General features: G+C 66.0%; 1 protein-coding gene across 2 annotated transcripts; it reads right to left on the bottom strand.

Annotated features, from left to right (window-relative positions):
• Positions 1-118: 118 nt before the first annotated feature.
• HR (HR lysine demethylase and nuclear receptor corepressor) lies at positions 119-7800 on the bottom strand. Of its 2 annotated transcripts, XM_034070544.1 has the most exons (19): positions 7471-7800; positions 5803-6570; positions 4337-5132; positions 3785-3926; positions 3421-3635; positions 3205-3354; positions 3045-3131; positions 2844-2968; positions 2638-2713; positions 2349-2512; positions 2009-2242; positions 1746-1917; positions 1533-1608; positions 1220-1350; positions 1038-1148; positions 838-971; positions 603-770; positions 373-492; positions 119-291 (listed from the first exon to the last, which is right to left on the bottom strand). In XM_034070544.1, exons 2-19 carry the CDS (start codon positions 6526-6528, stop codon positions 229-231), a joined length of 3690 nt encoding a protein of 1229 aa, XP_033926435.1. In that variant the 5' UTR covers positions 6529-6570; positions 7471-7800; the 3' UTR covers positions 119-228. The 2 variants fall into 2 exon arrangements, with proteins under 2 accessions (XP_033926435.1, XP_033926434.1); XM_034070543.1 differs by having other exon boundaries at positions 3205-3635.
• Between the last annotated feature and the right edge of the window lie 4270 nt (positions 7801-12070).

The following is a 12070-nucleotide window of genomic DNA, read 5'->3' as shown; positions in this document are numbered from 1 at the left end:
TGCCAGCGCAGAGCCTCTGCCAAACTCATCCCACCGGTGCCACCGTGGATGGGGTGGAGGGACGGATGCTGCACAGGAGACCCCGAGGCGGGTGCTGGTGGTGCCGGTGGTCCCGGCTTGCTGCACTTTTATTCCCTGCTCCTGAGCCTCCTGGGGCAAAGCCCCAGACAAGAGGTGCCCGTCCCCATCTCCCTGCAGCACCGCGGCCGTGTCCAAGCATCCTCATCCTCACTTGCATCCCTGCAGCGCTCCCACAGCCTCCCGCACAGCAGAGAAGATCATGCTGTCGAGCTGCAAGGGTGCAAAGGGGTCAGCACCGCTTTCCCCACCCCAGGACCCCTCCTCCACAGCCCCCCGCCATCACCCACCCACCCGGGCACGGAGCTGCCGCGTGGTCCCGGTGGGGTCCATGCTGTGGTCCCGGAGCTGTGCGATGTGCTCCGGTGAGAGGAACCTCTGCTCCACACTGATGGTGCTGGTGAGGGTCTGAACCTGCCGGGGACATTGGAATCAGCAACCAGGGTTCAGCCCTGCCTCTGTTTCCCCAGGGCAAAGCTTCCCCCAGCCATTGACACCATTTGGGGGGGGTCAGAGCCGCCTACCTGGTGTGGAGCCCCCGCAGGGACCAGCACTGCATCCCCCAGGCACTGCAGGAGGGTCCAGCCGCTCACCCCACACTCCTGGCACAGCCGTGTCCGCAGCGAGAGGTCCAGGTAGGGACCAGGCTGCTCCTCCATGGCCGCCCCGTCCTGCCCTTGGTCCTCACGTACCTGTTGGGGACATGGGGTGAGAGGAGCCGGGGACAGCAGGGTTGTGCCCGGGGCTGATGGCACCCACCTTCTGCAAGAAAGCCTGGATGCGGCCGGCGTCCTCGGCACGGAAGATGTGCCACAAGGCACCGGGGCGGCTGCCGGCATCCCGGAGCCGCTCCTTCAGGGCAGCGTCCACATCCTCAGCTTGCAGGAGCATGGCTGCGGGAAAGGGGGTGCTCAGGGGTAGGACCAGGATGGGGGACCCCACCAGTGCTTCCACCTTACCCTGCTGAGCCGCCGGCTGCCCGGCCGCAGCGTGCACCAGGATGCTGATGGAGTCAGTCACCTCCACCGTCAGGGTTTTGGTCCCAATGGTCCGGTCTTGGGGCATCACACCTGCAATGTGATCACCCACCATTGGCACAGGTTGGGGGGACCCCAACTCACCCCCAGGCCCCAACACTGACCATAAGCTGCACAGATGCGCGGGCGCAGCCAGCGCCGGGCACAGTGTCCCTGCAGGTAGGTGCCCAGGTTGAGGCGGCCGCTGGGTCCACAGTATTCGGGCAGTGGCAAACTGGCACTCAGGTTGGTGACCCTGTGACACAGGGATGTTGCTCAGTGCTGGGTACCGGGTACCAGCACCGGGAGAGGCACCACACTGCTGCAGCTCTGCCTCCTGCATCCCACACCGGGATGTACCCCGCTGCTGCAGGGGGTGGTACCCAAGTGGCAAGGGGAGGGGGCACCCATGGTGGTGAAGCCTCCGACATCACCTACCGACACGGCTCCATGTCCCCAAAGCCACTTTCCAGCTTCAGCAAATCCCTGCTGCCCTGGTCCAGCTCTGGGGAAGCTGCAGGCAGGGAGCACAGCATCACACAGGGATGCAGGAGTCATGATGCTGGGCACATCGCAGGGAGGGAGGGATGCGTGGGCTGGCTCCCCACCTCTGGAACAGCGCTTGAGGCCCAGAGGCTCACTCCCACTTACCTGCACTGGTGGTGAAGCCATCCCAGAATTCCCGGCTGCTCACCCGGATTCGGGTGTCCGGTGCCCGCAGGTTCACCACCTCCAGCACCTGCTCCATCCCACAGGAGCGGAAGGATTCAGGTCCCCACAGCTGCTCCTCCAGCTGCTTCTGCAGCCCTGAAACCAGGACAGGCTGCCGGGGCAGCGGGGGGGGCTCAGGAGGGCCAGGATGGGGCTGGGGGCTTCGTGGTGCCCCCATACATCCCTAGGGAGCAGGGGCTCACCTCGCCCTGCCGCCAGTGCTCCTGGAAGAGCTCGTATTTGGCAGCGTGGCCGGGGTCCTGCAGCCAGAGCAGCCCACTGGGAGCCAGGATGCAGTGGGAAATGGGGGGACTGGGTGGGCTGGGGGGCTCAGAAGCACTTGGGGGACTCATCTCGCCCCCCACCTGCTGCTGCTGGATCTTCCTCTCCACCACGCGAGCGATGATGCTGTCCAGGATGCTGGTGAAGTGGTTGTCCTGGGGTGGGCAGCATCCCAAGTGGGTCCCCCCTCAGTCCATTTTGACCCCCCCACCGCCCCGTGGAGGGCTGGGGGTCAGCAGGGGTTGGGGCACCAGGACTCACCCTGGGTAAAGCAGGTGACACAGGGGCAAACGCCATCCGCACCCCATCCTGCCCCAGGCACAGCTTCACAGCGGTGGAGGCCAGGAGGTCACAGAGGGTGCCAGGGGGCACAGCCCCGCGGGGGGGTCCCTGCCCTGGCGACCTGGTCCCCTCCTCCATGGTCTCTGGTTTAGGGGGGTAAAAGGGGTCAGGGCCGCCCACATCCCCTCCAATGCTCACCCCAACCAGCTCCTGTTGGGATGGGATGGAGCATCCGCAGCCCCCCCGGGGGGGGCACAGCCGGCACTACCTTCCTTGGTGGGTCGGGAGGTGTCGGTGTGGCCATCGCTGGGTGGGGGGGGCGGCACCGCGGCTCCCATCAGCTCCTGAAACAGCCCCGTCCATGCAGGCATCAACCCCATACCCTCCCTGGCACCATGCAGAACCCCCCATGCACCCTATTGTAGGGGTGCATTTGCACCCCCTTTCCCCCCCATATCCACAGCTCTCCCATACCTGCCTGCTCGCCGGGGGGGGCTCTGCTGGGCTCTGCTCCACAGCCCCTTCCCCACAGGGGCAATGAGACTCGATGCCAAACTGGGCTCGGACCTTGTGCAGCAGCTTCCAGAGCCGGGTCAGGACTGGGGACAGGGGCACAGGGAGGTCAGAGGTGGGCAATGGGCTGAGGGGGGGTCCTGGGGTGGGGGGCGCACTCACCACGTGTGGGGATGAACTGTGTAGGGATGAGGGGTGCGATGGGGTGGGCTTGCCCAGGGATGCACTCAGGCGGCCACGCTGGACCCTCTGCATCAGAAACGGGGTGTTCATCCCCGCCGAGCTGACACCCCCCTTTGCAGCCCCCCTCCTGCGGCCATACCGTGTCCATCAGCCCCCCGCCCGCTGCGGTGGCACTCGGGGCACAGCTGGAAGCCACATCTGGGGCAGCTCCAGTGCGAGTTGAAGAAGCCGCGCTGGCAGCAGTCGCAGAGCTGGGGGGCTCCTGCCCCTCGCCTCCAAGCTCTTACCCCTATGGGAAACACAGCCCTCAGCCCCCCGGGCCCCGGGGTCACCCCAGACCCCGGCCCCCGCTTACCCTCGGGGGCTCCTGCCCACACGTCCCTGTCCCTGCGGACGGCCTCACAGAAGGGGTCCCCCAGCACCCGCAGCAGGTACTTGGCCAGGCAGAGGCTGCTGCCGGTGCTCCGGACCCCTCGCTCCGGGCTGGCCGCTTCCAGCAGCTCCCCCTCGGCCTCCCCCAGGGTGCAGAAGCCATCGGGGCTCAGCTGCCCGTCGGCCCCGAGGGCAAACCTGCGGGAGAGGGAACAGGAGGGGAAGGCTTGAAGTGTGATGGGGAGGATGCTCCGAAGTGCGGTGCTTGTACTCGGGATGCTCCATAGAGGGGTGACTGGGGAGGATGCTCCGCGCACCCCGGCGGGGCCGGCAGCTCCGGGGCTCACCTGCGGAAGCGCAGCAGCCTGCAGGAGCTCTGGGGCTCCTCGTCCTCCTCCTGCCGCCGGCCGCTGCAGGCGCAGCAGCGAGGGATGCTCCGGGGCAGCGCCGTGCAGGGCTCGCTCTGCAGCCACCGCGGCTCCCCCGGGCCTGCGGGGGACACGGCGCATGGGACACACGGGGGGGGGCACGGGACTGATGGGACCCAACGGCCCGGGGGGGGCTGGGAACTGGGGCAGAAAGTAGGGCTGGAAAGTAGGACTGGGGAGCTGCGGAGGGCTGAGCCGGCAGCGCCTCCCCAAGGAGGGCTCCGACCCCCCGGGGGCACCGGCTCCGACCCCCTGGGGGCACGGAAGATGCTGCGCTGCCCCAAAGGGGCGTTTCTTTCTATATCCCAATCCCAGGACTTCCCAGCCCTATCAGGAAAGCCCTGGGCACGGCAGGTTTCCCAGCCCTCTCTGTGCTGTGGGCACTGGGAACCAGGATGCAAAGCTCCCCCCCATGGATGGGGTGCTGCCACCACGCTCTCCCCAGTCCCACTGCACACCCCTCTGCCTTACCTCCCTCTCCCAGCTCCATTCTCCTCTCCAGGTCCCCTCCGCTCTCTGTGCCATCACCCCGACATGCCACAGCCACAGGCTCCATGGCCTTAGTGCCCCTTTTGGCTGCCCCAGCACCATCACCAGCACCGTGGGCTCCATCCGTGGTGCTGTGCGGGCGCTTGGCTGAGCGCTTGCCCTCTGCGGGAGTCTCGGAGCCACCATCCCCATGGGGTGACTGTGAGTGTGGCAGCGACTGCTCCGAGTGCCGCGTCAGCCACGTCTTCTTCAGCTTGGTGTGGTTGCTGGGGGGAGGCATGGCCAGGGGGGGCTCGAAGGGACCGAGCACCTCACAGCCCATCCCCGGGCACCCATCGCATCCTGGTGTGGTGCACAGACAAGCTGGGGCATGCTCTGGCTTGGTGTGGACCGGTGGGTGATGCCCATCCGTGAGTGGAGGTGATGGGTTGAACTCCGCTGGTCCAGGCTGGAGGCTTTGGTACACCAGATCTTTGGGTTCAGAGGGCCGGCCTGGCCCTGGATCCATGGGGAAATGGGTGGCGTGGGGCCGGGTACCCACCCAGGGACCACCCCTGTTCCCCACAGCACTGGGGTGCAGGAGGAAAAGGGGGTGGCTGGTGCTGGGGGGAGGCGTGTGGGCATGGGGAGCGCGGCCGCCCCTCCACGGGGCACTAGGTACCACTGTGTCCCCATCCCTGCCTCCATCCTGCCCTGCCTGCCCCTTGCCCAGCAGCTGCAGCGGTGCCTGGTCCTTGGCTGGGGGGTGGAAGCTGGGTTCTTTCTTCAGGTACAGCTCCTGGAGGGGAGCAGAGGGTTTATGTCACCCCAGAGTGGGGCCCCATCCCTGATCCATCACCTGCAGCACTGGGAGATGGTGACCGGGAGCATCCCATGGCCCTGCCTCAGTTTCCCCACAGCACCCTCCCAAGCTGGGCAGCTGCTTCCCAGCCCCAGTTAACCGAGCCTATGGGGTGCTGGAGTCACCCCTGCTGTGTGGGATAGGAATGGGGAGCCGCAGAGGCACTGCCGCACCCATGGGCTGGCAGCTCCACATCCCACTGCCTCTGTGCCATCCCTCAGTGCAGGGTTTGCATCACCCCACCCCGGGGGCCTGGGACCCCCCTGGCACACTGCAGGAGGAGCCGGGGGCTGTGCCCTGCTCCAGGGCTGAGGATGCTGGTGCAGCCCAACCCTGGGCACTGGTGCCAGCATCGGCTTTCGCAACCCCACCACTCCCAGCCTGGTTCAGATGAGGCTGGAGCTGCCATCACCCGAGAGCCTGCTCCGGGGCCAGCCCTGGGAACCATGGGATCAACCAGGCTGGAAAAGACCTGGGCAGCTCTTCCAATGCCTGAGCACCCTGTGGGGCAGGAATTGATCCTCAGCTCCATCTGAACCTGCCCTGGTTCAGCTTGAGGCCAGTTCCTCCTGACCCATCACTACCTGGGAGCAGGGACGTTCCCTACCTTATTCCCTGAGCTGGAGCAGCCACCGAAGGGCTCCGGAGCCTCTTTGTCCCTGGGAGGGACCCCCAGGTAGAGGGGCTGTCCCCATGCGGGGGGGTAGGAGCCCAAGCACCATTCCAGGCCAGGGAAGCGCTCGTCGCTCATCACCCTGGATCCCCCCGTGCCGATGCCAAGCGGGGGCTCAGCCGGGGCCGCGGGGGGCAGCAGCGAGGACAGGAGGAAGGGGCTGTGCTTGCTCTCGGTGACGAAGGGGCAATGGTGCAGAGCGACACCATCCGTGTCCCCCGCAGCCGCCCGGGGCTTCCCCATCCCCGGCAGGGCCAGGGGGTACCGGTGGCTGTAGAGAGCCAGGGGGCCCAGCACGGCCTCTGCCCACCGCGGTCCTGGGTGCCCCTTGCAGGGCTGCCCATTGCTGGGGGGCGGCAGCGTGGGGAGCTCGGCTCCATCCTCGGGCTGGCACAGGGCATCCCGCAGGCACGGTGGGGCAGGAGGGCAGGGGCAGCCCAACCGGCCACATGGTCCCAGGCATCCCTCGGGGCCCCTCCAGGGACACCCCTTCTCCGTCCCATAGCTCAGCTTGCCGGGCTCCGGGTAGCCTGTGAGTCCCAGCTCAGCAGCGCTGCGGCTTGGGAAGAGCATCCTGCTGCTCTCCATCCCATCCTGTGCTATGTCCCGGGCTCTCCTCCATCGTGGGGGGGTCTCCCCCATCCTCGTGTCGCTGGCCATGCTGCTCCGCCACTCATGTGGTTCTCCCAGGCTGGATGGACCCTACGGACAGGGAAAGAGACATGGATAAATGATGCCATGCACAGCTGCAATATGTGGTAACTGAGGCACAAGGACAGTGGGATTGGTGCTGGGGGCTGCTTTGAACCCCTGCAAGCTCCATCCACAGCAAGGGAATCGCAGTTTCCCGTGATCCAGTTGCTGGAGTGAGGGTCCCGACCCCATCCCGTCCCATCCCATTCCATCTTCCTGTGCCCAGCCTGGCCCCGCGCCCGCTGGCACCCAGCGTGGGGAGGCCTTGCCCCGCGCAGGTATTTGCCTGCGGGCAGGGCTGGGTTGTGCTTCCCAGGAGGGTTTGGAGCAAGGGGGGAGCTCCCAGCGGCCCCTCCTGGTAGAAATGCCTGCGGAGATCCCATGGATTAACTCGGCTGTGCCACCCGGGAATCCCACACGCAGACGTGGGACACGGAGCCAGCCCTCGGGGGGGGACACGGTCACATCCTTCCCCATTGTCCCCGCGGTTGGAGAAGCCACAGGGGACACACGTGGGAATCGCTCGGCTCCAAGCCAAAACCACAGCCCTGCTGGGGTAGGACAGAGCCACCCCAATGGCCGGGCAGGGACAGGGACAGGAGCGTGTGTCCCCAGAGCCTCCCATCCCCATCACATCCCCTGCCAGGGAACCTCAAGGTCCCCATTCCCATGCTGCGACCCAAGTCCCTGCTCAGAAGCACCTGGAAACACCTGGACCACCCCCCCGCAGAGCACTGGGCCCAGCCGCACTCTCCCATCCCACCCCGCATGGGAGGATGCTCCAGCACATCGGATCCCCAGCCTGCCCCACCGCCTGCCATGCCCACTCCATTGGGCTCACCAGGGTGACGCTGTCCCCTGCCCTTCACCACCAACAGCTCCATGAGCATCCCCCAGCACAGCGGCTACCTGGAGGGTCCATCAGGGACCCCGAGGACGCGCAGGGACCTCCGTCAGCAGCAGCGGCTCCCGGAGAGGCGAAGCAGGAGCACCTAAACCCACAGGCTGAAGGGGTCTGGCTCCGGGATCTGGAGGAGGCAGAAAGCCGCCCGCGCTGCCCTGGGGCCGCTCTTCGAGCGCTGGACTCCGCGCTCCATTGGCCTGGGGGTCCCCGAGCTGCTCCCGGTGCGAGCTCCGGCTGCGCTGGGATCCCAGCCGAGGGCACGGGCAGAGGCCGTGGGGGGCTCCGGCGGCGCTGGGCACACTGGGGTGCAGCGGCCGGGGCAGGACGTGGCTGTGCCGCAGCCTCCGCAGGCAGTGCCGGCTGCTGGCGCCGGAGCCGGCGCGGTGCCGCCGGTGCCACCCAGCCCCGGGGGCAGCGGTGGCCGTGCCAAGGGGAGGTGTGAGCTGTGCCGGTGCTCTGGGTCCTGCCCCGCCGATGAAAGCGCCTTTTGTTCAGCTCCGAGGGCCGCCCCGGAGCCGATGGGAGACACCGGGATGGGAGAGACACTGGGCTGGGCCCAGTGCTGCAGCCCTGGGGATGGGGGGGATGATGGAGGTGGCACGGCTGGCACAGAGCTTGCGGCCGGCACCGGGGATGGGAGTCGGTTTTGCCCAAGTATTAAGGATCTGGCCCCAATCCATGGTGCTACTTTGCCCCTGCAGCAGCCCAGGGTCACTGCATTGTAGCTGAGCCATATCCCTCCACCGCCATCCCTCCTACGGCTGCCTGGGATGAAGGCAGAGCTCCTCTTCTCCCCTCCCAGTTGCAGAGCCCATGACAGTCCATCAGGAAGGGGCAGGGTGAGATGCAAGGGGCTGGATGCAGAGCACGAGGCTGCTGGAATAGCACCCTACTGCTTTCATCCTACCAAGGAGAACTTGGGGCCATTTACATCCTTCGCCTGCAGCCGGTAGTGCGAGAACCAGGACCCATCAGCTGGTGGGGGTCACCCCCCCCTAAAGCACCAGTATCATCCAGCATCAACCCCAGACCCACCAGCACCCACATCCCGCTGCACGGGGCAGCAGCCCAATGGGGCTCCCAAGGTGGGAACCCCTATTCCTGGGATCCTGGCATGGAACCAGGCTGGTGCTGACGCAGGTTTATGTAACGTGTGTCCCAGGGACACTCTGTGCCGAGCTCCAATGGCTTTACAGCAACCACAGCTCCCCAGACAGGTGATGAACCACAGGCTTCCTCCTGCGGACACCACACTTAACCCTTGCTGGCCATGGCATGGGGCACCGGGTGCCACCAGCCCCTATTGACCAGGCCCTCTCAACACCAAGGGGAGGGTCTGGGGGGCTGCGGTGCCCGGCTCTTGCTCACTGCACCCATGGGTGCCAGGGAACAGGGAGGGGATCCAGACAAGGCCCAGGGCGAGGGTGAGCCCAAGCCTGCCTGCAATGAGAAGGTGCTGAAAGACAAACCCTTCCCATTCCCTCCCTCCGCTCCATGGGGATCATGGCTCTGGTTGGGCTGATGCAGTGAGAAGTGCCTGGAGCATCCTGGCATGGCCAGATGGGTCAATGGGAGCACAGGAACAACAAGAGAGGGGATGGACACAGCACTCTGATGCTGGGAAACCCCAAGGAGATGCCACGAGCAGCTCTTGGAGCAGGGAAAAGGGGGATGACGCTGCAGGGATGGGAGGGAATTTCCCACCCTGCACCGGGGCAGCATCCCTGGGCCATGCCCTCCCCATGCCCTCGGCTCACAGCCATGGCCGTGATGCTCCTCCTGTGCCAGGGAGCCTGAGGCCCTCACAGAGGCTCTCTGGGGACAGTGTAACCCTGTGGGGCAGCCAGGATCTCCTGGAGCTTGGCCATCATCCCCCCCCATTCCCAGCATAAGGCTCCAGCTGGGGTCCCTCCGGTCCCTGCCTATATCCCAGCACAACCCATGAAGGGTCTCCCAGAGCAATAAAGGGGGTTTCAGGCTGGGACTGAGTTTTGCCAGCTCCAGGCTCTGTGGCTTGGCACAGCCTGTCCCACTGCTCCAATCTTCCTGGTTTTTCCCTTAAATCAGAGGGACCGGAAACACCCACAAGCCCAGAAGGATGGTGCTGGAGAGCGGAAGCACCCGAATTAGAAACCTTGGCATCCCTGCCCGGCTCGGTGCAGGAGGATGGGGGGACACACAGCAAGGATGTGCATCCCTGCCTTTCTCATAGGGAACCTTTCCCATAGGACCATAGGGGATGCAGGGTACAGGGGTCATGGGATGCTCCAGTGCTGGGCAGGGGGATGGACGGGGGTCCTGGTGCAAAAGGCTCCCTGGTACCCAGCAGCCCATCTCTGTGTGGATGCTGTGGCCGCAAGGAGCCAGTGCTGCCCTGCTGCCCACGTCACTTGCCCTGGGCCAGATCCAGGCACCACCATGAAAGGCTCCGCGCACCCAAAGCAGCCTAAAATCCATCCTTTTCCCTCAGGAACATGGCCTCAACGCGTCCCCCCTGTTCGCCCAGAGCCCCTCCAGCTCCCTCCGCATCACAGAGCCCTTCCTCCTCCTCCTCCTCCTCCTCCCAGCCCCGCACTGAGCCCCGCACGCACCTACCTGCCTGCGCTGGGCCGCAGGTGAAGGGGACGAGGGCACCGGCGGAGGAAGGCAGCTCCATCCCCCCCGTCCCCCCCGGGCGGTGCCTGCGGGAGCAGCTCCCGACGCGCACCCGGAGCTGGAAACAGCCCCGAAAATGCACTGAAAGCATCAACCCCCCACGTGAAGGCTGCGGAGCGGCGGCGGAGCCGAGGGCACGGCAGGACACGGCTCCCACACGAGCAGCTTGCTGGGAATTAGGGCTACAACCCAACTGCTCTGGCAGCCGGAGCTCCCCTCCAGCCGCGGCCGCCGGGGCCGGGCTCCGGAGCTGCTCCCGGCCTTAATCTGCCGGTTTTCCCAAGGGGAGGTGAGTAAACATGGCTAATCCCGCTTGTTCCGCTGCTTCCTCCGGGCTGGGGGCTGCGCCTCGGCACCCCAAAGCCTTCCTAAAGCCGTGCAGAGGGAGGGCAGCAGCGGCCACCCTTTCCCTAGGCAGCACTTGAACGCTGGGGATGGGATGGGGAAGGGAGATGGAGGCAGCGAAGCAGCTTGTCCCTATCGGAAGGGAGAGGGGGACTCACCTTTGCTGGTGTCCCCCATTGCCAGGCAGGGGGACGCTTGGAGGGATGCTCACAGGGATGCTCGCAGGGATGCAGGACGTGGCGATGGATGATGCTGCTGTTCCATCCTTCCCATGCCGGGGGAGGACAGGCAGGACAAGCTGTCCCAGGAAGCCGCCCGTCCTGTGCCACCCCCTCGGGACTCCAGTTTCCCCAGCTCAGTGCCAGCAGCCCAGCTCCAAATACCTTGATGTAATTAAAAGCTCGCCTGCAGGGCCAAGGGCTTAGGATGGCAGCCAGGGACACGGCAGCACCTCTGCTGCCCGCTCAGCCAGGGCCTGGCAGCACCTACCTGGGGTGCTCAGGGTCTCCTGCCCTCAACCTGGGCCCCTCTTCTGCCCATGCCATGCTCCCGGGGTGCCCCAGCATCGCCTGGCCATGGCGATGGGCACTGGGGCCGTGCAGGTCAGAGAGTCGGGAATGATGGGCAGTGAATCCCCCTAAAGCAGGAAGTGCCTCAGTGTCCCTGTGCAGTCACAGGAGAGGGTCTCCCGCACACCCTCCCAAAGGGAAAAGCCTCTGGTGTCCAGGGATGCGGCTCCAGTGCAGGACATGGAGCTGGGATCATCACCAGTGTCAGCGCAGGCTGTGCATGGGGCCGGCTGGGGACAGCCGGGTCCGGGGGGGGCAGGAGGTGGGGATGCAGCATCCCTGCATCCGTGCCCTCCCACACTCCATCACCTCAGATGCCCTTTCCCAGGCACTGTGCCCCCCCCTCCGCGTTGGGTGCTGCCATTCCCGGGGGCAGGGGTGCAGGGGAAGCTGTCACCCACCTGGGGGGGATGGAGGGGGGGTCCCAGCCCCTCGGCCCCCCCCTGCCCTGCGCTCCGGGGAAGAGGCTGTGTCCAACCGGGAGCTCCGGCTCCGCTGTTGATACCGGCTGCTAAAAATACAAGCGCGGCGCTGCAGGAGCCATCCATGTGTGCCCAGGCTCACATGGCTCTGCCCCCGGGCACGGGCACGGGCACGGGGGAGCCTGGCCAGGAGCAGGCAAACGGGGAGATGCTGCTCCCACAGGGACCCCCAGGCAGGCCGGGGATGGGGCAGCCCCAGGGTGGCACCAGCAGCAGCAGCCGGCACGGTCCAGGTGCCCCTGTTGGCTGCAATGGGGTGGGAAAGGGGTAGGGAGGGAGAGGGTGGTGGGCCTGGGGGCTCAGCTGGTACCCAGCCCAGTGTGGGGGATGTGGAAGGATCAGGTTGTGTATAATTACACTGTCTGCTGTGTCATTCTGTTCTGCTTGCACAGGGGAAGGGGCTTCACCTGGGTAGGGGTCTTCTTGTCCTGTGCGGGTGGGTTTTAGTGTTATAATGCAGGCAGTTGACACAGGACACCTTAAGAGTAAGTTCTGTTGTGAGTTGGCCTGCTAGATACATCTATCTTGCCAGGTTGCCACATAACTCATCCTCT

The sequence above is a fragment of the Melopsittacus undulatus genome, chromosome 18, assembly GCF_012275295.1.
Source record: "Melopsittacus undulatus isolate bMelUnd1 chromosome 18, bMelUnd1.mat.Z, whole genome shotgun sequence".
Lineage (NCBI taxonomy): Eukaryota > Metazoa > Chordata > Aves > Psittaciformes > Psittaculidae > Melopsittacus > Melopsittacus undulatus.
The sequence above is the reverse complement of the archived record's forward strand: the minus strand, read 5'-3'. Positions and strand labels throughout refer to the sequence as shown.

Bases quoted from the DNA above. Each gene is read 5' to 3' on its own strand.
- HR (XM_034070543.1), bottom strand. From the start codon at position 6,528: ATGGCCAGCGACACGAGGATGGGGGAGACCCCCCCACGATGGAGGAGA. The intron at 1,149-1,219 runs GTCAGTGTTGGG...ATCACATTGCAG, and splicing joins GCGCATCTGTGCAGCTTATG to GTGTGATGCCCCAAGACCGG. The intron at 493-602 runs GTAGGCGGCTCT...TGTCCCCGGCAG, and splicing joins CTGCGGGGGCTCCACACCAG to GTTCAGACCCTCACCAGCAC.